At 46.7% G+C, this 26,507-nt stretch overlaps 1 protein-coding gene across 1 annotated transcript in view; it reads right to left on the bottom strand.

Moving 5' to 3' along the window:
* The window catches only part of LOC139649202 (neurexin-2-beta-like), a 140,190-nt gene that overhangs the window by 26,311 nt on the left and 87,372 nt on the right, over positions 1–26,507 (bottom strand). Inside the window, exons 4-5 of the mRNA XM_071525538.1 lie at positions 16,596–16,767; positions 3,217–3,306 (exon numbers count right to left, since the gene is read on the bottom strand). Coding sequence (XP_071381639.1) covers positions 3,217–3,306; positions 16,596–16,767 — 262 coding nt within the window. The remainder of the gene's footprint in view (positions 1–3,216; positions 3,307–16,595; positions 16,768–26,507) is intronic.

Raw genomic sequence — 26,507 nt, 5'->3', positions numbered from 1 at the left:
AGCACAGCTCGCTCTTCTAGGACGCTGCTGGCTCCAGCGCTTCCCATTGTAGTGTGACTAAAACGCTGGTTTGCGAGCGATTGTGAGCGATTAGTGTTCCCCCTTTGTTTCTGTCCGCTGAAATCCACGCGAGAACAGTGGCGCATTAGTCGGGAGTCTGAATCTTAAGCCACGGCTTTGTTATCGTACGAATGGGATCTGAAAGCAGAGAACTGTCGATTATCCATGCTCGAGTTTTAGAGAATTGATGAAACATTGCAGGAATGGGGAGAGGAGACCCACGGGGCTGAGGGTTTTGTTCGCTCTGGTCAAGAGCTCCGAAACATCTGAAGACCCTCTGAGGCATTGCGGTAATAAGATCACCAAAGACACCGTGGAGACCGACTCACCAAATAGGTAATACAGCCTGGGCCATTACCAAAGACCGAGGTCCGGTGTTACAAGAGGAATGATCCAGGCTGTATACCGCACAATCTGCAACTCTTATACAGCACATACACCACAAGAAGACACCATTCATCCTGCATAGCAAATGGCAAACAGCACAGTAATATTCAAAACATTCAAAACATTTAAACATGAAGACGTTCCAGTTCCTTGGTAGTGAAAACAATAAATGTTAAAGGGACCTTTATTTTTATTTCTTATGCTCAAAGAGGCATTCAAGTAGTATTTGGTGTGCACATTCCAAATGATCAAGAGCAGGTACAACATTTTTGAATTTGGTGTTCAGTTATTTGGTTTGTTTTAACCCTCTGAGTTTTGCATTACAGGGAAGAGGAGACAGGGGGTCAGGGGGGAAGAAAAGGATCAGTTACCACTTTTTTTTTTTCTTTTAGAAGGGGTTAGAACTTAGTTAGCTATTTATTTTCGTTTTGTCCCAAAAGGCTTTTTTTTTTTAACGATCTTCGCAACCTGTCCAAGTTCTTCCAAAAAAATTGACATCCAGGTCCAATTGTGTTCAAATGTTAAACATCATTTATAACAGGGTTAGAACTGAGGGCTTCCTGAATTTGTTGTCTTCTGCCGTAATCTTTCTCGTGGAACAGCTTCAGTACACTTTACGGCTAGTGGTGGGAAGTGGGGTGGGGGGTGTCACGAGAGAAGCCCTCAGCGATTAGTGTGGGTGAAGTTTGATTTGCTGTTAGGTGGTTAGATTCTGCTTAGAGGTTTCTTATCTTTAAGCTCTAGCTGTTTCCATATCAAAGCAACAAACGGCCTTTAACCCTTTGAGCCCAGAAATGTCCGCTACTTGCTCCTGCTCCAGCTCCCTCATTCTCCTTCCGCATATAACCTGATAGTCTTGATCGCTTTGCCTCATAAGTCCTTATGACGTGTGTATAATACTTTATTAGTGAATCCCATTCTTATGAAATCAACAAATACGGGCCCTTGCATATTGTTATGAATATGCACCCTGATCAAAGCCATCACTTGCGCATTTGATGGCTTGGCATTAAGAATTTGTTTGTTCTTCCTAGTGTCCCGTTGCTCTCTAAATGATTGGATGTGGAGTCATTTCAAACTATAGAAGAAAGAGAATAATGCATTCAATTTCAAGCTCATTCTCTTTAGAGTTTCATAGCACGCACAAATCATTTCATAAGTGGGTAAGTCATTTTTTATTGATCCAATTTTTCATTCAACTTTCATCTCCCAAGCCTTTTTAATTCTGATTTGTGTCTTAACTACTCTCAGCTGGAGTGCTTTCGCTATGCGCTGGAGGAGAGCAGAAAAGTCAGTTTATAGGATCTCGAGATGAATGCACTGATTGTTTTGTTTTCATGAAATAAATATGCAAGCGTTCTGTTTATCTTGTTCGTCTGTCACATGAATACTTCATTTGGCTCTTGGTGAAAAATTGCGTCTTTTGAATTCATCCTTGCATTCGTTATCATTTCACAATACCATTTCAAAAGGAACGCCTAAAGCTAATTGGCTAATGCATGAAAACTCTTCTTGATTCATAACCATCTCAATACATTTCTTATGCAAACAGAAAATCAAATGCAGACCTTACTGTAAAGTCTCATATATATATAGTATATCACCAAAACGTCCATTTATATATGTGGATACAAATATGTATATTTATATCCAAGCTAGTTATATATTCCCTATACTACCAAATGTTGTGCGCTCCAGTATCTGCTCCCTGATTTGCAAACCTTTGCCAGACTTCACAATATGCACAGGAATGCATAAGAAATGAGTGTTTGGCATGTATTCACTGTGCCATGACAACTGTTTTGAGACACAGCTCCCTTGTGAGTTATCTTAGTTTTATTTAATTCTTTTTTTTTTGGAAGAATCAACCACCTTCAGCAGCACAAACACACGGCACAAGACACAGACAAAGAGGTTGGGACGTTTGGCACTCAAAGGGTTAAAGAATCATCACTTTGATCGGACCACATTCGGAAACTCGTCCTGGATTAGGCGTAACGCTGGGGCGGAAAGTAGCGCCCGCACGGTGACATGTGCGTAGACTGATTACTGAACAAACACTGCAACAGTCCCTTTAACTTTTAATGACTTTCATAGGGCTTCTACTTCTCTAGAAATCCAGTAGTAAAGTGATAGTTTGTTTTTTTTCCGGTTTCATGAATGATTAAATAGAGGAGTCATAATTAATGCAAATTCACATTCAGCAAACAAAAGACACAGGAAAGAAGCAGACGGAATCAATAGTCTATTTACAAGTGTCCAGGTTACTGAGGGGGTTATGCCGGGGTTATTTGGGGGTTAATACTCTGAAGAGATGCAGCCCCAGTTTAAGGTGCTTTGGATTTGGTCCCCTTGATATCTGCCTATCAGTGCTACAGTATCACACTAACATTTGAAACTATATAATGTCAGTTCCTTTTACATGAATGCCAATTATTGCACAGTGACTAGATTCAACTGTTTGAGCTAGAATGCAAAATATAGTTATGTGGATATGTGCTCAAAAAACAATGTATCAATCAACAATGTATGGTTTTATAGGTTAATTTTCAGAAATCAAGGGACAGTCAGAATAATTTAAGGGAATGACTTTATGGTTTATCAGCCAATCACGGTTAGGGTTGTTACACTGGGGGGGCGGGACCTACAGTTCTGTGAAAGAGCCAATCACATTCACCCTTGTTATGTGGCACTGCACCTCCTCCAGAGTGGTGGTTAACGGTGGGTTAGGCGGTTAGATCATTAGTGGAGTTAAAGGGATTTTATTACCTTTGTCGAGTAGCCACTCGTCAACTACCCGACCGAGTCGGTATGGGATTCTTTGTCTAGCAATAGCCAGGCGCTCATTATCAAAGTTCCCTTTAAGAAATTTGGAGAAGACAAATTAAGAGAGGTTACAAAAATCTGGAAGTTGAAAGGTTAGAGGTTAGAAGAAAAGGGCAACATGGCAAATGTTTAGCAGGTTATGTACTTTAAATCAGCTTTAGGTAGGACAGGAAGAACTCGAGGAGGTTTTTGTGGGCTGGTTTGTTTGGTTAGACAAGTTAACAGCATTCTAGTTACCTTGGGTTTAAATGATAGGTTTTTAATACACTAACAAGTTAAACATATTTATGAATTATTTAGATATAGCACGATTACATTTGTAGAATGGCTAACTTATCACAGCTATTCGGAAAGTGAATACACTTTAGAAATGCATTAGCAGTAATGAAGAAAATTAAGCCAAAAAATCAAACACAGAACCAGCAATCATTTAACAGCAGCATTATTACACTGTGAATGAATAAAACAGAAAAAAAACATCCAATGTCTCAATGTCAGGAATAAAGCATTGTTATTTCATATCAGCATGAGATAATCACACAGTAATAGAACACGTCATGGTTATTTCAAGGAAGACAATTTTCAGTTCCCGTTTTACACAAAGAGTTGCTGATTAGCAAATCACCATCTTCTGTATCCCACAACAGGACGGCATTAAGCCACGGTGGAGCCTCAGTTCGTTTTGAATCAGACTTTGACACGTCAACTAAACAAAAAAAAAAGGTATTCAATGAAACTGCCATTGCTCTTTTTGCTCAGGTTTTTCTTTTTTCCCCACGCATTAATTGAGCGCTCCTCACTGGCACTCGGCAATTAGCATCACTTCATCAGCGTGTCAAAAGACGTCTCATCACCGCTGCGCAAACTTATTATCCCTCACTTCACTTCAATCAACCTCGGGGTCACGCTGCGTACATCTCCGGCACTATCTATAGAGTTAGGGGGCTGGTGAGGGCGGATGGTGGCCACCCTGGGCTTTGATGAAGTCTAATGCCAATGTCAGAAGCTTAATTAAGGGTTTATTGTCTGTGCAAAGTGACTATCGCCACGCAATATAGGTTAAAAACCGAGAGCTTTGGTTCCCAAACTGGGGTCCAGGAATCCCCAGGGTGCTGAGAGGGAGGTGTCCCCATAAAAAAATGAGGAATACTCTCAGCAGGTACAGCGCAGACAGTGACTCAATACTAAGGGCGCGTTCACACTAAACATGTTTGGAGCAGCTTATTCAAACTCAGAGTTTGATTTGTTTGGGCAGGTGAGAACGCCGCCATTCAAACTCGGCGGCGACAAGTAGAGAGAGAGCTGCGGTGCGGTTCGTTAGGAGTGAGAGCGTAATCTGAACCAACTACAAGAACAAACCCCAGAACACAAGCTTTTATGGGTAGACGGAGACAGATGTTGACACCCGATCAGCCAGCAGCTCCTCATGCTTGGAAAGCCTAGCAGAGCAAAATGAAAGGAGGCCAAACCGCAGCCTGAACTGATGCTCATATTCAGCTATTTCTTCATGAGTTCTTAACTGGTATAAACACCGGAGAAGGTCAATTACAGCCGAGAGTACAGACAAGTCCATCATGCTTAGCTAAAGTTACAGGGACTGGAATCCAAATCTTATCAAATGGGGGTCCGGGGCTCTAATGTGTGTCTATTTTGGAGTTTTGTGACATGAAAACGTTTGAGAACCCCTGGGCTCGAAGAAAGTGGCTGAAGTTATCAGCTGGGGTCTAAGGTTAATAACTGCAAGAAGGCCGGAGTTAAAGACCGAGGGGGAGTTTGGGACCAGAGGCTAAACGGCGGACAGAAGACGCAGAAGTACACGCCGCATCTTAACTAGTATACTTCCACCCCCCCCCCACCCCCCTCTGTTCTCTGCTGCTGCAATGCTCTAAAATAGACCACCTCTCAGTTCTGCAGTACCTCTTTCCGCTCCCCAGGGGTCTCTCTACCCACGCCTGCCTGCGCAGCTCACACTGAGGCTGAGGAGGTGTGTGTGTGTGTGTGTGTGTGTGTGTACGTGAACATACACAGTTGTTGTGTGTGCATGGGAGAGAGTGGCACAATAAGCCTCGGCGAAACAAGATAATGAGAATCGAATGGAGAAAGAAGGAGGGTGGGAAGGAAGGAAGGAGGAAGGAAGGGGAAGATGGGGAGGGAGGAATGAATGGGCGATGGCAGATGGACGCAGACGGCAGGGGGGGGGGGGGGTAGGCGGGTGGAACGTGTGATAGCAGCCGTTCATATGCTGCACATATAGCTGTTCATCTGGGTGGGAGTCGCCTCGCAGATGCATGTACACAGGGAAACAGATAGAGAGATAGGCAGAGAATGGAGCAGCTGAATTGTCATTGGATGTTTCCTTATAGTGCCATTGCCAATAGCGCTGATGTTTATTGATTTTTGGTTAATTGTTACTAGTTGGCTGTTAACACTGATAATAACACCTCAATCGAGCCTACATGGGGTATGAAAAGTCTGGAAATAGAGGGATAAGTAAGTGTTTTTTTTTGTCTTATTGCACTAGCTGTCAGTGGATTGAATCCCACTTCTGATAAGCAGCTTTGATTCACATTTAGTTGGCGGTTTCCCTATAATTCCAGAGTCCTGTAAATTGCTTTGGCAACATAGGTTTTTCTCCTGCTGTGGCAATGAATTGTATTGAATTGAGAGAGAGAGAGAGAGAGAGAGAGAGAGAAAACAGTGTGTGTGCATGTGTGTGTAAGAGCACTTCACACTGCATCGAGATTTGCCAGGTAACGCTCGTTCAGATTAGCCCGCTGCAAAGCCAGCGCAGCAATTACAGCGTGCCACTCACAACCCCCCTCTTTAAAGATCACATCGGTGCTCCGCAGCAATCACTGAATTAGAGATGGAGAGATAGATGGGAGAGAGGCAGAGACAGGGACAGGTGGAGGGAGAGAGAGGTGTAGGGCAAACGTAAATCCGACCGTAAGAATGAGAGAGGGGGGGGGGGGTGCAGATGCAGAGAAAAGGCGATCATAATGACAGTGGAGAGGAAGAGAAATGGTGGGAGGCAGCAGTCCTTAGTGAGATGAATCAATCCTGGTGTGTGTGTGCCTCTCCCCCTCCTCCTCCTCCTACTGCTGCTGCTGCTCTCTCTCCCACAAAATCCTTCCTAAATCTCCTCCCTCCTCTAACTTTCGTCTCTGAAATCGCACGGTGGCGGCGGTGGCGGGGAAAAGTGCGGTCCTAAGGCGGCCGCGTACAGTAACTTAATCCCGAGGAGAATTCATTTCATTGTCCGACTTGTCCGTAGCTCACAATGGGGCGTCTATGGGAGGGATGCAGTTCTCCCTCTAGTGGCCGCTGTTAGGCGGTGCGGACCGGACACGCAGCACGGGTAGATCCGTTTCAAATGGATTTGTTTGCCGTTCCCGACTTTTACCCTCCTTCACCTTCCTCTGTTCATTCCTTTCCTTTTCTCCACTTCTTTCTTCCACTTTCTTGCCTTCATCCCCAATTCCCCGTCTTTCTTTCTTTCTTAGTTCCCTCCTTCCTTCCTTATATCCCCCCCCCGTTCCTGTACAATCCTTCATCTATCCCTCATCCCGTTTCTTACCTTCCTCCCCAATTGCTTCCTTCCTTCCTGCCAGTTCCCTCCCTTCCTCCTTCTTTCCTTCCTCCCCAATTCCCTCCTTTATTTCTTTGTTCCTATCTCCATCCCTCCCCAGTTCACTTTCCTTCCCTCCTTCCGCCCCAATTTCATTTCCTTCCTTCTTCCCGTTCCCTCTTTCTTCCATTCATCCCCGATACCCTCTTTCCTTCCTTCCTCGTCTCCCTCCCTTGTTCCCTTCATCCCTCCCTTTGTTCTGTTCACCTCTTCCCTCCATCCTTCCCCATTTCCCAGGCACATAATGACTTTATTACGAGGAGATTAAACGTGGCACATTGTGAACCAGCTCATGCCGTCCATTACCACCTCTGATGATTATTTTTGCCACATCTACGCTGCTGGAACAGGAAGAATTTGGGCTTTAACATGGTGCTCCTGCCTCCAGCTCACACACACACACCTAGAGACTTTAACTAAGTGCTAAGAACAAAGTGTGTGTGTCCAATATGCAAATGTGTGTGTGTTCTTTCCCTGACAAACACGAGTGAGCGACAACAACCTCATCAACAACCAAAACATAACCGCTGGGTCAACAAACCCCACCTCACCCTGATTTGTGTACCTACCCAGGGAATTGGAAAATGCCACGTCGGAACAAACCAAAGACGGACGAGGGGGTAGAAAACAATGGAACTGAGGAATATGACTTCAGCCAAAACGGATGTACAGCCACACCGCTCCGTTGGACAGGTTGTTGCGTGAGCTACACCGCAGCGTCGGGTAAAAATCTAAATTCCTCGGTGTCCTGCTTGTTTGTTTGCATCTGTTTGCTCTCAGATCCTTGGAGAAATAAGTCATTCTGAGTGAACGAGCAAAACTTTTCCCTCCTCGCTCCCCTCCCCGCCAGCCGACGCCTGCTCTGCATGAGAATAGAGGGGGGATAGATTAAACAGCTGGGCCCGTCTCTTCTCCCACACCGCCATTATCGCACTCGCTCCATTCCCAAGACCATTCCCTCCGCTTGATTTGAAAGACGGCGATACAAAGCTATCGGACCTGCCGCTCGATGAAATCTGATATGCGATGGAGGGAAAATAAACTAGTGAGTCAAAGAGTGCCTCGCTGCTGTCGAAGCATATGACTTTTGTCATTAATAGTTAACTTTGAACTATTTATGATTGATCTAAAAGCCATATCTAAATGCCACTGAATTGCGTCTCTCTATAGCGAAAGACAATAACATTCTTGGTAGTTTGGATGACAGACGGCAGCGTAATAGCAATTTAGTTAAGGCATTTGTTGAAGCTGCAATTAGCTTACTTCATAGATAAATCATTTGTGGCAGAACAGGGATAGGCAGAAGTTCTGTTTATTTGCAGCTTTGTGGATACAGGGATAATTGAGAGCTGGTCATTAAAGAGCCAATCCAGAATAAGATATGAGCCACTATCCAGAGTACTGTGGGCATGTAAACATAGCTACCATAACGATACACACTGAACACCTCTTATCCACCCCAGTCACGTGGTGTGTAGCAGGGGTTGGACACCTAGCCAGTATGCCTGCGGCTCCGGAGCCCCAGAGACCTGGACTGTCCGTCCTGAAACGACGGCGGCATCCTGGGGGAGTTTGATTTCTACACCGCGAGACCCGCGGATTCCGGAAGCCAAGAAGCTGTCCGTCCTGCTCCCGCGCCCCAGATGGGGCGCCTGGAGCATCGGCTGGATTCGTGGCGTCGGTGGGACCCGTCCAGGCAGGGCATCGCAGCTGCTGTGCCAGGGGCAGGGCAAGGGCACATTGATTGACTGGCACCTCGGGGAGACACAAAGCCAGGCGGAGGACGGGCGAGAGACTGGCGTGGCGTGCCGGCGGTGTCGAGTGTCTGTTTCCGTGTCTGGGAGAGTTGGACTTTAGCGGACATCGCGGTAGAGGCTCTCGCTCTCCGGCGTACGAGTCAGACTCTCTCTCTGTCTGTCTGCTTTTGTGTGTGTACATATGTGTGCAAATGCGTGTGTGTGTGTGTGTGTGTGTGTGGAACAAGACGTAGACTCTCCAAGGAGCCGACTGTATATCATGTAGCTCTGCAGGCAGCCAGATGCCCTTGTACAGGACACCCACATCGGAAATCCATCCACAAGAATGGAGATTACATTGGAGACGATTGGCCACCGGCCACCCCGCTCTCCCTCTTCTCTCTCTCTCTCTCTCTCTCTCGCTCTTTCACTTTCTCACTCTCTCTCTGTCAAGCTAGCCTCATTCTGTTTTTCATTAGGTAACTTTAGATGGATTGCTCTCATATCCACTGGGTGTTTTCAAGAGTGGATGAAGAGAGGAGGCGCCCCCTCCATGACACCGTGTGCAGCCAAATGGGTCTCCCATTTTAAGTCCTTTAAGCCAAAGATTGCAGGCAAATTGTGTTTTTCTTTTAATGTGCAGTGTGCAGGGAAGAATTTTGTGATTTACCTGCCAACCACCTTCCTTTGTTCAATGTAAATACATCGCCCACTGCTCGTGTCGGCATGCATTTGAAACAGATGATATTTCACCGTTAACTGCTCCCTCATCTTTCATCTCTGCAGCAGTTATCAATCCAACAGTTCTCTTTCGTTGTCTTGCTCTCTCTCTCTCTCTCTGCTTCGACAGTATCCTTACCACCTTTCATCTCGGCCACGGTGGATTTGTGCGAGGGTGGCAATCGGAGTGAGAGAGAGAGAGAGCCCCCTGCTCATGTGGAAATCAAAGTTGTCACTTCTCTAATTACCTAAAGCAATCTTTTCCTTCTCCTGCTCTACTTAGCTCACTCTCTCCCTCTCTCCCTCTCTATCTCCCCTTATCATTACTTTCCTCTCTATTTCTCTGTTCTCCCTCCGTCATCCCATAGCCACAGGCCTATAATTGGAGATACATTCCAACTGTGCAAGATCCAATCAGAACAAGTCACAGAGCACCAGAGGCCCAATAAGAACCCACAGAATGAGGGGGAATTGTCATCGGTGACAAGTGACTGAGCCGGCTGACTTAACTCTTTCTCTTTTTTCCCCATACTTTCATCTTAGTATAATGACTGCAATAAAAAATCAACCTCTGGCCAAGGTCAGTCATTGATCATCTGGGATCAATATTAAAAATTCAAATGAAAATGAGACTAAGGGCGTTTTCAAATCTATAGTGAGTTTGCTTTGGTCTTAATCGGGGTCGGCTTGTTTCTTTGTCGCATTTATGCATCGGTTTGGTCGGCAATATTTCAAGCAAACCATAATTTATCAACAAAAGCCGTGTGGGAGCAATCATTTCCTTCATTAGTCAGAAACCTGGTGCAGAAAAGGACGTTCCTAGGGGTAAACCAACATGGAGCATCAGCACCAGAGCCAGTGCTTCCTGTAGTTTGTTGGGCTCATGGTCGGACCATGGTCTCACATCCAATGAAGAGCTCCAGGGTTTGGTTTGGAAATGTACTGAGAAACCACCCTCTGAACAAGGCCTCGGCCCAATTATTTTGGATTTCTATGCTCTTATGTGCACAAACAGACCGAACTAAGGAGGAAACCCGCCCCGGGGTTCGAAATAACTGCTCCAAATCAACTAGGTGTGAAAACGATACCGTAAGCCCACAGAACAGTGCAGCGACAGCATCAGAAAAAACGCCTTTCTTCGTCTTCATTATGGATTCGCGGTCTGGTTTTTCGTTTCGTGGCTCTGCCCTGAACTGCGGGATGTAAGGAAATACAGAACATGTTTGCCTTCCGAGTTCTGAGTTCTGACGACCCGTCTACCCCGTTCCGCTCGGCGGACCATCAAAGTCACATCGGGTTGCTTCGATACCTCTCGCTTGGAGGCCCGAGCTAGTGAAGTGAGATCCAGTCCACGCTCAGCAGAGGTCCGTATGCCTCCAGCCATTTTCCTGACCCTCTCCCTAATCCTGCTGCCTTCTCCCCCCCCTGGCATTTTAAGTGCCGCTGCTGAGTGTTCTTATACGGCTTTTGCCAAAGGGAAGGAGGAGAGCTGATCTTCTGGGCTCCTTCGAATATCCCTCCCCCCCTCTTTCTCTATCTTCCTCGCTTATGCTCGGTCGGTTTTCTTTCTCCGTGAGCGCAAAAAAAAGAAAAAAAAAAAGACAAAGGCCGGGGCTCTAGAAACAGCGGAAACATAATGGGAGGGAGAGAGAAAAAAAAGAGGTGGGAGGAAGGAAAGAGCAGCGCAAAGAGAGCCTCGCCGTTCCCCTTTCCTCCGATCGTTTATCCGAGGAGTAAGAGCATCTTAACAGCTCAGTTGGAAGAGCCAGGGCTGACCTCTCTGGCACAAAAACTCTCTCTCTCTTTCTCTCTCTCTCTCTTCTCTCTGGCTCTCTGATTCCGAGTCTCGCTCACTTTTCCTCCCTCTCCTGCCTTCCTCCCCTCTAATGGTCAGTGTTCATTCTGCCTCACTTGTCGCCTAAATGCCTGGCAGGATGAAAACAGGAAACGACAACGGCCTCCTCCTCTGTACTTTACCTCTATTCTGCCTCTCTCCCTCGTCTCCGTTATGCTTGTCTATCATTCCTCTTTGTTGTTCCACTTGTTCCATCGCTGCCCTTGATTTATCTGTATTAAGTGGTGTATGTGTGTGTGTGTGTGCGTGTGTGAGTGTCTTCAAAATTGAGCGTTCTAGGGTCTGAGTGCATTTCAAGTAGTGTGTTTCAAGTGATTTGAGTGTGTGTCAGGGAGATATTGCTGGTTCGTGAACAGTGCTTTGTGTGTGTGTGTGTGTGTGTGTGTGTGTGTGCATGCTGCAGCATACTGTATAGGCTATATGTAATCTCCCCTGCTGTGATGCAATCCAATTTGTGCAGTGCTTATTATTCAGTAACATGCAAAGCCTCATCCATCAGAGCGGTGACAGCAGCTAGCTTCCAGCATGCATACTGTAAGTCCCCCCCCCCCCCTTTTCCTCTTTCTGTCTTTCTATCTCCCACCCTCTCTCTCTCTCTTTCTCCATCTTTCTCTCTTCATTCATCTCCTCCGCCAATCCATCACTTTCCGGCAAAGCATCCCCAGCACTTCGCTGTAGAGTGCTATTGCCTCTCCTCTCTCCTTTCTCGCCCTCGCCCTCCATCCCTCCATCCATGCATCACTCGTCTCTCTCCCTCTCTCTCTCTCTCTTCCCCCCCCCACTCTATTCAATTCCAGCCCAGTCAGAAACTAAAGCAGAATGACAGCTTTATGGCTGATCTGCCGCCTGTAAATACTGGCGAGCGAGGAGGAGGAAAGACGCGGAGAGTGGGGAAAGAGAGACGACACACTGTGCGCTCTCATTGGTCATAATAACACAGTTATGAGGCAACAAAATATGGTAATCACAGCCAATAGACTGCCGTGAGGACGATATAACTACAATTGTGAAATGCATAATGATTATCCAAAGCTCAGGAGGCGCTGCTGTGGGGTCCAAATGCCAAGTGCGGCATAAGCCCATCGGAAATGGATGGATCGTTCCAGAAGCTCGTTTCTTACCGTAATGTCCTAATTTACTGCGGTGAATTACTATAATCACAAAAAGAGTTAATGTGAAGTGCTTTCCGAAGATGGGAGATGATGAGGAGATGGAGGGGTGGGAGGTGGTGGTGGGGGGGTGTAAAAGGAAGCAGAAAAGACATATATGAAAGACAAGAGGAGAGAGAGAAAGAGAGAGAGATAAGGTGGGCGCACATGCAAGAATGGACCGCCGTTCACAGGCATACGCACTAATCTCTCTCACTCACTCACCCACTCTCACACACACACACACACACACACACACACACACACACACACACACACACACACACACACACACACACACACACACACAACCACCCCTCCCTTCTCTACTGCCTTGAAGCTCCTTCCTCTAGTCTGAATCCTTTGGAAGGCAGAAGCTGCTGGAAGGGAGTCTGGCTCCTAATAAGAGGAGGATTAATACTGTAGCAGGACCCCACCAGGCAAAATCTGACCTCCCTTTCCAAGTGTCTGATCAGTTGGGGGTGGGGTGGGGGGGGTGGGGTGTGTGTGTGTGTGTGTGTGTGTGTGTGAAATGGAACAATAACAGCCCGTGTGGCGCCACCGTTAACATCTGCCTGTCTCTCCTTGGCCAGGTTGAAGCGCTCAGGGTGACACACTGATGTTTTTATTGGGCCCGTCTGCCATGTTGGGGAGTGGAGGAGGTATGTGTGTGTGTGTGTGTGTGTGTGTGTGTGTGTGTGTGTGTGTGTGAGGGGGGGGGGGGCTGCTGGGACCCACTGGGGACACCTGACACACTGGATTAGCTGGCCGAGCGCTCCTCTGACACTTTTTGTCTGCTCTCTGTCCGTCAAATGCACACACACACACACACACACACACACACACACACACACGCACACGCACGCACTTGAACGCTAGCACGCATACACACAAGCACGACTGTACACACACTCACGCACTCACGCACAAATGTATGCAAGCAAGCACAACGTCACACACTCAAATAGATGCGCACACTCTCGCACTTAAGAGACAGGCACACAGACACAGACTGAGGCACACACACACACACACACACACACACACACACACACGCACTGACTCCCCGGGGACCACAAACATCACTTCGCGGGACATCAGGGGACGTGTTGCTTTGCTGTCGAATGTGCCTGACCTGTGACGACCATGTTTTCTGTCAACATCCTGTCTGTCCGAATCATCACCTCTCTCCGTGGCTCGCTGTTTATAAGCCCGCTGCCGGCGAGCCTGAGACTCACACCGCCGCTTTTCACGAAAAGCGACGCAAACCGCTTCCAATTTTAACGCAATTCCTACTCTGCGGGGGCCCAGGACTTATTTAGGGCGCGGGTAAATATGTGGGTGTGTGTCAGAGAGGGAGAGAGAGAGGGAGGGAGAGAGAGAGAGAGAGAGAGAGATGTCTTTTTGCGCTAGATGACAGCTTTACATCCTTCCCTTTTTATCTGCACCCTCCCTCCCTCCCTCCCTCCTCCTCCTTCTCCTCCTCCTCTGGGAGAATTTTACGTTTCTTGGCCTGCAGTCTACGAGTCGCAGAGTCCCACACGTAGCTCTCTGTATGCACAAAGCATTAGACGGGACTCAAAACTGCGACGGCATCCCAGTGAGACTACCTGTTGCGGGTCGCGGCGGTCCCTTTGGGAACAAAAGAGAAGATTTTACGGGAGACTGCACCGCCTTGATTTGTGGAAAGAGCCCGTCAGAATTTGGCACCTGTAGCTCAGTGAAGGCCCCACTGGAGATACCCATCATGAAAACATGCTCTACTTTCTTCTAGATTTGGCTACTTGGACGTTTTTGAGATGCTGACGGCGTTCCAGTGGGACGGCGTGACTACGATATGCGGGGCGGATGTTACATAACGTAAGCGTCGAGAAAATGGTCTGAATGTGTTCCCACCTTTTTTGTCCCGTTTTAAGAGAATCGTAGGATCTCTAAATCTTCAATCTGTTCAATCAATGTGTTCCCACCTTGTCAGCAGCTTGTATAGAGTATTTTGTCCCGTTTTAGAGAATCGTAGGATCTCTAAATCTTCAATCTGGGCCGCAGGAGCTTGTGTAGGCGAGGGAGCTCCCCCTTTTCCCTCCCTCTTCTCCACAGAACGTAACCCTACTCTGTCTTTCTGCAAACCCTCCCGGCTCGGTTAGGAGGTTGCCCGCGCGCACATCTCCCTCACTCCCCTCTCTTCCCCGCGCATTCCTCCGCCCCTTTGTGCCTCGGTCCCATCGGAGGTTTTTGCTCTCCTAATGTGCGACATCTCCGCTTTTCCCCGGGACGCCGCCCCGCCAGACGCCGGTGCTGCCGCCGCCGGAGCCTTCAAAGCGAGCGTATCTAGCTCACATAAATGAATAAAGGCTATATGCTGCGCACCGACCGAACCACACCCCCCCCCACCCCCCCCGCCCCATCTCACACCCCGCCACCTCCACAAAAACTTCACACAGGCTCCAGCCCCGGAGTTGCGCGGCAACAAACGAGAAACTCATCAAGTAAACTAACAAACAACAACAAAAAACTCTTGAATTGTTGATCGGCAGAGGAAAAGGAACGGGATGTTTGACTGACGAAGGCGGCGGCGGCGCCGGGGAGGGCGGAAGAGGCGAGAGGAATAGAAAGAATAGGATATGGGCCCCGCAATCATGTTTCTTGATGAAACAAAACACAAGATTTGGATGACGACACCCACTTGCCAATGCTAACAGGCTGCTCTGCTGTTGTTTGCCGAGCTGTTATCGCTATTGTCGGTTGGCGGGGGCCCCCCTGTTTGGAGCATATGCCGCTGCGAAAAGGGCCCTATTTCCATCACAATAAAAACGGGAAAGAGCGAACTGTCGCCGGGCGCTTGCTATTCCGGCGGTGATGCATGTGCCTCGGCCCGGCTGATGGATGAGCAGAGAGAATATGGTTTTCTCAATGCCAAAACAAAGCCGCGGAGTCCGGGATCACGGCGGTGACGGAGAATGTCACTGTCCCATCGGTCTATATGTCAACTAGAGTAAAGATCACGGCCACATTAGCGGCGCTCCTCTCGCCGCTGCTGCTGCATAACACAACGATGATACATGGGCCGCATTCTCAGATAATGGAGATGGAAACGTTCCGGCTTCAGCGGGGATGGAGACTTCCAAGTAGGGCCTGATCAACGCAGAATCCACATTGGTACGTAAAGGGAAAAAATACTGTTACCTATCTAGATTGCTTCGGAATGTTATGCCTGTCTCATAGCCTTGAGGCATTTAAAGCAGCCCTGAAGTCCTATGCCTATTTTTTTTTTTTATATAATTATTTCTTTTTCATATCATCATTAACGCCTGGCGCTGGCAGCCGGTGTGAGCTGCCTTGCCACAGTTCCAGCTCGGTGTTTACCATATGCAAACTTGTCGACGGGAACAGAAAATGTCTTCCTTTTGAAAAACCCACGATGAAGAAAATGCGAACAAAGGGGGAAGTACAATGGAGAGAGAGAGACATTAAGCGAGAGCTTCTGCGCGGCCAAAAATAGCCTCATAATTCATGCTGAAATAGAATACTGTGATTATGGCTAAACAAGAAGGAGGGGAACCAGCACGCTCCCGACACTGACTCATCGGGGTGTTTGCCCTCCTTTATATGTCTGAGGCTTGGTGTGTGTGCTTGTATCTGTTTCTTAATGTCTTTACATGTGTGGCCTCGTGTGCGAATGTGTTCATAACATGTTTATCTTGGAGCCGAGGCATGAACACCTCCGCACTTTCCTCCACAGCGTGAAGCTCCACACCTGACTGGCATATTCACATCCCGCTGACCCGAATTCAACCCCGGCCCCTCGGTGCCAGGAGCTACAGTTGTCGACTCCCACTGCAGAGAATTGGATCCTCTTAGATGGGAGATCGCTTGCCTGAGGACCATTGCTCGGCTCTTTGTGCCTTTCGGTCCAAAACATGACTTAATCACCCGGAATAATACACGCGCTCGCTCTAAATACACATGCCGTGATAAATAAAGCCTCACATAATGTCACAGATAGCACATTTAGTGGAACACGGGAGGCTGAATTACGGGATAATCACTTTTATTTCCCGTAGCTCCTTTTTGTTTTATTTTCAAAGCTCTCTCTTTTCATTCTCTCTCCACTCTATTCCCCCAGTTCGTGTCAGGATTTTAAGTCTGCGCTCCTTGAAGACGCTAACCCACCGCTGATTGCCCCCTCCATCCCTCCATCCCTCCATCCCTCCCCGGGCCCGGCCCCCTGCTCCTACCTGAGGGGAAGCGTTCGATGACGGGCTGATTGTCCACCTGTAGCGTGGCGTTGCCGCCGCTGCGCGTGAACCGCACCACGTGGTACTTGCCGTCGCTCACCATCACCGCGCTCTCCTCGATGGTGATGTCGTCCGTTCCCACGTTGAAGATCACGCCGATCTTTCCCCGTTCCTGAGGAGGGAGGGAGGGAGGGAGGGCACGGTTAGGAGAATGTCGCTACACACACAGAAAAAGGAGGGTTCTTCTATATAGAACCATGATGACTCAAAGAACCCTCCAATTTGTTAAGGTTAGGGTTCTTAAAAAGTTATTTTAGATAGATAGATAGATAGATAGATAGATAGATAGTTAGATAGATAGAGGCTAGATAGATAGATAGACAGATAGATAGATAGAGGCTAGATAGATAGATAGATAGAGGCTAGATAGATAGATAGACAGATAGACAGATAGATAGATAGAGGCTAGATAGATAGATAGATAGATAGAGGCTCGATAGATAGATAGATAGATAGATAGATAGATAGAGAGAGGCTAGATAGATAGATAGATAGATAGATAGATAGATAGATAGAGGCTCGATAGATAGATAGATAGATAGATAGATAGATAGATAGAGGCTAGATAGATAGATAGACAGATAGACAGATAGATAGATAGAGGCTCGATAGATAGATAGATAGATAGATAGATAGATAGATAGATAGATAGAGAGGCTAGATAGATAGATAGATAGAGGCTCGATAGATAGATAGATAGATAGAGAGAGGCTAGATAGATAGATAGATAGATAGACAGATAGATAGAGGCTAGATAGATAGATAGATATATAGATACTTAATACACCACATATAGACAAAACAAAACACAAATCCATGTACATAATTAGGAGAATAAAAACTAAAGAATACCAATGCAAAAATAACAAAGTAGGTACAACATATATGTGCAAATGTAGCCTATATGTGCAAAGCAGCATGTTGTACAGTAAATTGTTACATATGTCACGTGTGTGTGTGTGTGTTTGTTACACAAGTGCATGTATGTGAATGCATGACTAAAATGTTTAATGGCAGCAGGCAGGATCGATGGCTGATTTGAAGCATTTCATACGTTCAAGCCTAAAGATCCATTTTCTGGTCCTATATTATGCTGTGTTTGTGTGTGTGTGTGTGTGTGTGTGTGTGTGTGGTGTGTGTGGGAGGGGGGTACGTTACATGTGGCAATCAAATTGTCAACCCAACAGCTACTGTTGCACTGCCGCACAATTCAATTCCAGTCATCGATTGAGGAGCTGTACGATTCATAAGCATCCATGCCAATACACATGGTTAAGTCTGCTGCTTTATGGCTCATTCTTTCATTCTTTGAGTCATCAAACAAGCCTCTCTCTCTCTCTCTCTCTCACCGGTGTCTGATCACGCCCCGAGCATCGCAAACGAGCCCTCGCCTGGTAAAGAAAAGACTACTTGTTGAGGACTCAGGCACCTTTAGTATTCATCAACCTCGTGACCCCCCTCCCCTCTCCCATCTATTAGTGTTGACAGCCTCCCACTGCTTCGAGTTTATTACAGTCAACCGCCTACTCTGCTCTCGTCTCCCTCCATCCCTCCGCTCTCCCTCTGTGGTTCCTGTCCTCAGTCCCAGGAAAGGTCAAAGTCATTTACAGCGTTACAGTCTGCCAGAAGAGGGATAGAACGAGGGAGGGAGAGAGGGAGAGAGAGAGAGAGAGAGAGAGAGGAAGAGGAACCAGACAGAGTGCATACCAGACAGCACCATTAGAGACAAATTCTCTGTCTCGCAGTAAATCCTCTGTTCCTCTGTGTTCTTCGCGGCCGTAACATCCCATAGCGGTAGCTGCCATTCACGGCGCCCCGGTGCCCGGACCATTGGCAGAACCACTTCCTGGTTGACACGGCGGGTCAAGCTCATTTGCGGACGGGGTCGCGGAATGCGCGCCGCTATCTGCCCGCTGCAGCCGCGCCTCCGAGACAACCCCATTGATTCCATTATCTCATTAGCTATGTGCATTTTGCTCCGCCACCTTCCATATGCCAAAGATATTCAGAGGTGAAAGTGTGGCTTTAGCTCGCAGCGGTCTTTCCATTATTCATGGCTGATTAAGTATTTAAAAAAGGAAAATAAAACAGCCGAATGTTAACGGAACTTAAAGGAGCAAGTTAATTGAGTAAATAAGTGCAGAGGTTGTACAGTAAGTTAATGAGCGGTATAATTCGCAGCCAAATTTATGTGCATCCTAACCAGTCTTTGCTGCAGCAAAAAGTGGTTATAGTGTTCAGCCAAGGCCACATGCACCGGTGACAGCACCGATTAGGGCATTAACTGAGCGTGCTCAAACCGCGGTTAAGTGGAAGCGTTGGTGGCCATGATTAATGCCATCACCAGAGGATGAGATGCAATCGAACCGTCAGAATAATCAACGCACATCGTTAATATTAAACAGTAAACAAATACATCTGAGACTGACCACACTCCCTCTCTTCCATGACTATCAGAAACTAAAGGAAGACCTGCACTCGCTTTTGAGAGGTAGCTTGACGGGCCGCTCGGCAGATGACCTCACTCTGCACCGGGGGCTTGAACGTCTCAAATGGCAAAGTGCTTCCAGCTTCTTAGGCACTTAATCAATCGATTCATGTTATGGACTGGCCCCGCCGCTCTCTCTGCCCCGTCCCCCCATGCATGTCCACCTCCAATATCGACTCCGAGACATGAATACGAACGGCGTCGGAGGGCGATCGGCCGAGGAGCGCGCCGACGAAAATGTAATCAAAGCTTCGAGTATTGATACCTCTGAGATACGGCGGCGAGGGGAACAAAATGGAGCATGTGAGCGAAAGGCAGCGGAAGTGCAAGGATCATCTCCATTACGGCCCCCGCGCTAGGAAGCTTAGAATAATCATAACACCTTTGCCTGGAGAATTAATTCAATTTGCCGGGGCAAAGCAGAATGAATCCGCGCTATTACGTCTAAAAAAGCAGGAGGGAGAGCGAATTTGAGCGATATTTACAGAGAGATTAGCATTTGTGTTCCGCAACATTAGGGTTCTTCCCGGTGCTGAGGGAATGTATCGAGCCCATTATGCCGGGAAGCCGCTGGGAACCAGTGCTTTTTTAAAGATGATTTCAGTGTTGCGGTAATGACATTTTAATGGCCATTTCCCTTAAGCGAAAATATCTCTGGAAACGGAAGGGGGGAAAAAATAATCCCCGAATGACTGGGGGCAGTCAAGCCTGCAACATTGAAATGAAGGGAGTGGTAGGTAACTGACAATAAGCCCTAACTGCTCTTTAAACACCACGGCTTCTAAACTACTGCTAAGCAGCCCTTAATCTGCTTTGACTGTCGTCTAATGTCGGGAATAATAATGTTATGTTTTCGCTCTTTTATCCGGAGGGTCCCTCATCCCGGTTTGCTTTCTGCGGGTCAATCAGCGGCGCGGGTTGGGCGGTCCGCCTTGGACTCCGCCACATTTATGATGCGTTTTCAATTAACGTCTGATTAACACCTCGAGTGCTCCGGGGAAGACAACATCCCATCCAGTTACTTAAACAATCAAAGATGTTTAATGGTATGAGTGAGGAAGAGCCCACACGAGGCCCAACGTGACGGAAATGCCTACAGACTGGAACCGCAGCAAGTTTCATAACTCAAAAAGCTTTAAAGAACATTTCAGGTTGGTTTTGTTGCACTGAGCCTATGGATTTTATTTCATGAGGACAGAATGCTAGTTAAGCTGGAAACCACTTTCAGATTTCCCTCAGATTCCTTGAACTAATCAAGCACAAACTTGCTGTCCTTGCCAAATATTCCAGATCTTGGTACAACAAAAAAGATGTTTCACGCAGAGTGGAAACTGCTGATCAGCTTATCACGCAACGGTAAGTTGATGAAAGAGCTTATTTTCCAAAAAAAAAAGTTTGTGTATTCCTTTCATTAGTGTCTCTCCGCCCTTATTCTCAAACGATATAAAGGAAAAAAAAAAAAGCTTTTTAATTATATGCAGCAGCCATAGACGAGAAGCGAGAATACGGAGAACATTTCCGTCTGAAATATTTCAACATGACCTTGCAGTGTGTGAGAGCGTGTTGAGGTAAACGCTGTCGGCGAGGGCGGAATGTGAATGAGGAGCACCAGACCGAGGCTGCCGTCTGCGAGCGTGTGTGTGTGTGTGTGTGTGTGTGTGTGTGTGTGAGAGTGTGTATCAGGGTTATCAGTCAGCCTCAGAGAGCTCTCGCTGATCACGCCGAACAGAAAAGGAAGGGAGCGAGGGAGGAGGAGGAGGAGGAGGAGGAGCAAAGGGGGCAGAGAGAAACACTGCATGATAAAAAGACAGAGGGAACCTTGATGATCCTCCAGGGCCTCAAGGTGCTTTGAGACCAAAGCGCCTTTTGAAGATGTCAAGATCGCGTTCTCGCTCTCCACCGCACACACTGGTAAAGTCAATTAAGAAGAGGGGGGGTGGAAAAAAAAAAGACAAAGGGAGAATGTGAATGCATTTTTGAAGGATTTGTTTTCTGGTTTCCTCACGGATGACAGCTTAATTGTGATGTTCTTCTTTCATAACACCCCCCCCCCCCAACAGCCCTAACCTCTGCGCGCATCGCCGTCGTCTTCTGAAAGTCTACCCTCCTAAATCTGACACTTCGCCATTTGAAGTGCCAAATTGCCGAGCTAACAAGCCAATCAGCGGAGAAACGGCGGAGATCTAACTGCCGGATGGATTGCGGGGAGGATTCGGCGAGGCTTTTGACAGATAACGGCTGCGGCGGTTTTGAAATCGCTCGGGCTGGTTTTTTTTTTGCATTTCTGCTGCATCATGCCTCCGATACGCTTCGAGAAACGGCAAAGAAACCTGTCTGACCAGTTCAAGAATGTGCTGACGCCGAGGAATCTGGCTTGACAGATATGATATTAAAAAAAGTCCTGCGGGGTGGTGGAAATACAAACGATTCATCAGCTTCTTTCTCATTTCCCCAATAATGATCCATCACAGCCGGTATCTGCTTTGGCCCACCTTGACGCACCAGTGTAACTACACCCGACTTCCAGTATTTACTAGCTTATGAATCAGCCGGTGTAGCAGCGCAGACAGAGAAATGACTGATAAATAGATTTTTACTGGATGGCCAATGAAAAGCAATCAATTCCTTCCTTGCACACACACACACACACAGAGTGTAGGGCATCTTAATATTTCACACAAGCAGCGTTGCAGCTTGAGCAAGCACTTCAAGTTATATTCCAGGTCTACCTCTGCACTAATGATATATTAGTGTGCCTTTTCCAGTTACAAATGATATTGTTGGTGAATAACTTTGTTAGATATCCCACGGGCATCTCTACCCCGAGCCTGGTATAGCATCGCATGGTATCTCTGCATCTCCCCCTCGGGAGTCATTATGGCTACATGTGGATAATCAGCTTGTCAACATATACGCAGAGTGCCAGTGTGAGGAGATTGGGTATGGCATCTGCTACTCGGAGAACAGTATAGCGGGGCTAATCTTCCGCTCAGAAACTGCAGTGTTATGTAAGAAGAAATAGGCTGTTGCATAACGTGCAGACTCCTCGCCGGCTAAATCACCCACTGTCCATTCACTTAGCGTGCTCCGAGCGTCTGTGGCGGAAAGAAACAGGCAAAGACCAAGGGGCGGCAGCCATTTTGGATCCAGATTACTATTATCTAGTCCTCCTGTTTCACCTTTGCGTCCCCCCGCGCCTCTCGGCTGGAAGATGATGCGGGGGGGGGGGGGAAGCGCAGGCGGCGCTACATGTGGGTCATTGTGATTTGGGCGGCAGGGGGGAGAAAAAGAGGAAGGCAGTGACAAAATAGTCTCTTCGTGGAGAGGATACGCTTGGCTTCATCCTCCCCGCCTTCTTTCTGTTTCTGTGGGTTCTCTCTCTCTCACTCTCTCTTTCTCTCTCTCTCACTGCTCAGCCAACTCATTTGTATGTGTTTGCCGTGATCTCCAGCAGTCACCTTGAGAAAGTTGCCCCCATCTCCTCATCTTAATAGCACTTTATCTCTCTCTCTCTCTTTCTCTCTCTCTCTCTCTCCTGCTCCCCTCCCTCCTTCTCTTTCTTTTCTTTGCCTCTTTTCATATCTCTTATAGCGGCGGTGGTCGCAGCTATCCATTCCTCCCGCGCCGGAAAACAACGAGCAGCCGCTCTGACAAAGAATCGGATCTCATAGAAAAATCAATGCGGTAGAGAGAGAGATGCGGTGTGGGTGTATGCATGTGTGTGTGTGTGTGTGAATGCCCCATCCAAGCATGACTCACGCTGGGCTTGCCCATTTGTCCTGCAGTATACACACACTGGCGGTAAGCCAAAATACTGTGGAGGGAAGCAACATTTATGGTAATGCTAAAGAGGGAGAGTGAGAAATAAATCAGTGTAAACATCATCCTCTATAATCCTGATTATGTTGTCAACTAGCAGCAAAACTCTTTTCACTCACTCAGTGTCAGGTGTTGGCCCGGGCTCACACTCCCATCTCAAGCAAAAAAATAAAATATTATAATCACACACACACACACACAGGCATAGAAACACCTACACACATGCATACGGAGCTGATTATTCTATCAGGGTGCTGATCTGCACCGCTGAGACTGTTGATGGATGGCGTCCTTCAGCGCCGTGACCATCAGACCCGTAGGTTCGAATCCCACCTGACCTGCCCGCTCTCACTGTACACACACACACACACACACACACACACCTACGCATCGCAAACACTCACACAAAACAGATGCAAGCCTCATGCATGGGGGCATGTGAACACACACACATCCGCAAACATGAGAACGTCCTTGAGCGAGGTGACACTGAGCCTTGTTTACAGAGCTGCAGAAAGCTGATGGACACACACACACACACACACACACACACAGTAGCACACAGTAGCACACAGGGATTTGCGTCTGTGTATGTGTTTTTCTAGTGGCTTGGCTCCAAGTGATCACACACACCAGTGGAGTGGGGCGTGCAGCACAGCCACCACGCTTTGTGTCTGATCCACTAGTGTGTGTATATGTGTGTGTGTGTGTGTGTGTGTGTGTGTGTGCAATTGAGGCCATGCACAGCAAGCTTTGACATGGATCCAAAACATCTGTGGCTGTGTGTGTGTTCGAGGGAGAAAAAGGGATCTATATCGGCTTTGATATAGATCCAAACAGTGTTTTTTTTGTGTGTGAGCGTATAATGCATGTGTACACTTTATGTTGTTGTGCTGGTACACATGTAGGGAAGAAAATACATGTCTGTACTCAAGTGTGTGTGTTTTGGGGTAAACCTCTAATGCACCAGTGGCTGGATCTGGACACACACATGCTCTTTGATGTGGTTTACAGTCTTTTGACGCACGGTTTCTGACAAGTTTCCTGCTGGAAGGCAAATTACACGGAATCGTACATAGTTGAGAAGCGAAATATTTTACAGCAATAAATTTAAAAAAAAGCTATAAATCAAACAAACAAACAAACAAAAAACAACAGAACGATAACATCAAACAAAATCAAAACAACATTGAACAAGTACAGGACCATGGTACAAAACAATATACAAAGCATTAAAAGCATGCGCAAGTCATTTTCAGATGCTAAAATAAAGCAGATTTAACCAGATCAAAAGAGGTAAGAGACTGTAAATGAGAAGGTAAATTATTCCAGTTTCTTTCTTTAGAAACTAAGGGAGCAGCAAAGAAAAGTTGATTGGAATGTCTTCATGGATATGCAGAATAGGACATTTTATATCCAAGAGTGTGTGTCCGGATTTGACCTAGGGTGTCCGAGTCAGCAATTGTTACCTTACACCTCTCCAACATATCTCTAGCTAAGAAATAACTTTTTACATGGTACGCATCTACCTGACGCTCTCATCCAGAACGACTTACAATAACTGGGCAGGTAGGAGGGTTCAGAGTCTCCCACAAGGACATCTTGATAGATCACAGGTAATGAACACATTCTCTGTCGTGGGAATCAAACCTCTGACCTTTCGGTTATACGGGAGCGTCTCTTACCACCCCTCCGCCAAGCCCACCCTTGGCTTTTAAAGTCGAGGAGAACTTCTGAACTTCTGACAGAGTGTGCGATAAACTCAGGGTATCCGTCAAGTGCTGCCAGTCTGCCTTTCAGCACCTTATCACGGCAGAAATGAATAAATCTGCGCGGTGATATTAAGGGAATATGCCACATTGGTGCAAAAATAGAATCATCTTTTAACATCTCAAAACGCCGCCGCCGCCGCCGGGAGATGTGTGAGGACAGATTAAATTCATGAAGATGTATAAGTGAATCCGGAACATTTCAAAGAGTAAAGATGTTTCGCGTCCAGGCCCTCTCTCTAAATCACTAACTCGAGATGGATGGTAGGCAGACGGATGGGTAAAGTCGGGGAGACGAAGAGACGTCTTCCTCGAGGCGAAGCCAGAAAAGGATCTCTGTTGTTGTGGCGGTGGAAATCGATGTCCATCCGCCCACTCGTCATTCCTCTACCCGAAAGCCCTGGTAGGCCCAGACACTGGTAGCTATTTGTCAGTCTGGGTAACTTAATATGGGACAGAGAGGGCTTACGGGACTTCTGAAGTTCCCCCATCATCCTCTTCTCCTCTCTTTTATATTCATTTATCTCCATTTCTCCTTCCTTTACCCGCTCTCCATAATCCTCCATCAATTCACTGAACCCTAAGCTATGGCAAAGTCCTTACATCTGATACCAACTGCCACCAAAACTTCCAAACCCATTTCTTGGGTCAAGTGGAGCAATGACTGATGAACTTAGATGTACTCTACCAGTCAAAAGTTGGGACACACCTGATTGAATGTATTATGTTTTTCATTATCTTAAAGCTATTATGATTTTGCTTATGCTTAAATGCTTGAAATTAGCTTTTTTAAGACAAATATAAATAGTGAAGTTGATCCTATGTAAGGCAAAGGGCGGCTACTTTAAAGAATCTAAAATAGAAGATAGTTTTGATTTGTTTAGCACTTTTTGGTCACTGCATAATCCCATTTGTGTTATTTCATAGTTTTGATGTCTTTACTGTTACTCTAAAATGTGAAAAATAGTAAAAATGAAGAAAAATGTATCCAAATTTTGTACTTGATCAGTTTAGGGGGAACATGGGCCAATGCCACTATTTTTAGATATAACCTCCAAATCTATTTCTTAGTCTTTGTTCTTCATTAATAATCTAATCTACAAGATCAATGTTGGACTCAAGCGCCTCACCTTCCCATACCCAACTGTTATTTCTCTTACCTTGGCTTTACCCTTCCCCTCCCTTCTCTCCCTCGTTTTTTCCCCTTCATCTCTCTTCTCTCCGCCCTCCTCTCGCTCCCCAGAGGCTCATTACCGTGTTGACTGGCGATACTAACGCCGGCTTTGCGGAATCCAATTGATCCACACCTTCTTATGAGCGATATGAAGGGGAGCGGGTTCGATACCTAAGTGCCACGAGGCCGGCGGTAAAGGGTTCATCCACTCAAAACCAACTAGGCTCTTAGATCACTCCTGTCCGCCGGTATAAATCTACTCAACGAACTGTGGAAATGAGATAGCCGAGTCCTTGAATGTGTAAATACTGCGCTTAATCTGTCTACTGGGTGGTAGCTTTGCAAGATCGTAACTCTTTCTGACATTGTGTGGGTTAATTGTGTGGCATGGCATTTGCTTTATCCTGCTTTTTTTCTTAAATGATGGCTGTAAGAGGCTGAAACACTTTTTCCAGTGGTGGATATTCTACTTCGAAATGAGTCATTATCTTATTTCTATGATGCAGCATGTTCATAAATTGGCATTACTGGCATTGTTTTACTATGTGATATACTAAGTGAATGTAAGAACAGGGCAAAGGACAACTCCAAATTAATCTTCT

This window comes from Centroberyx affinis, unplaced genomic scaffold, assembly GCF_046629955.1.
Source record: "Centroberyx affinis isolate AG114_WGS23_722 - 3 ecotype Tasmania unplaced genomic scaffold, CSIRO-AGI_Caff_v1 ptg001303l_1, whole genome shotgun sequence".
Taxonomy (NCBI): Eukaryota; Metazoa; Chordata; class Actinopteri; order Beryciformes; family Berycidae; genus Centroberyx; species Centroberyx affinis.
Note: the sequence above shows the minus strand (reverse complement) of the source record. Positions and strands in the feature narration are given on the sequence as shown.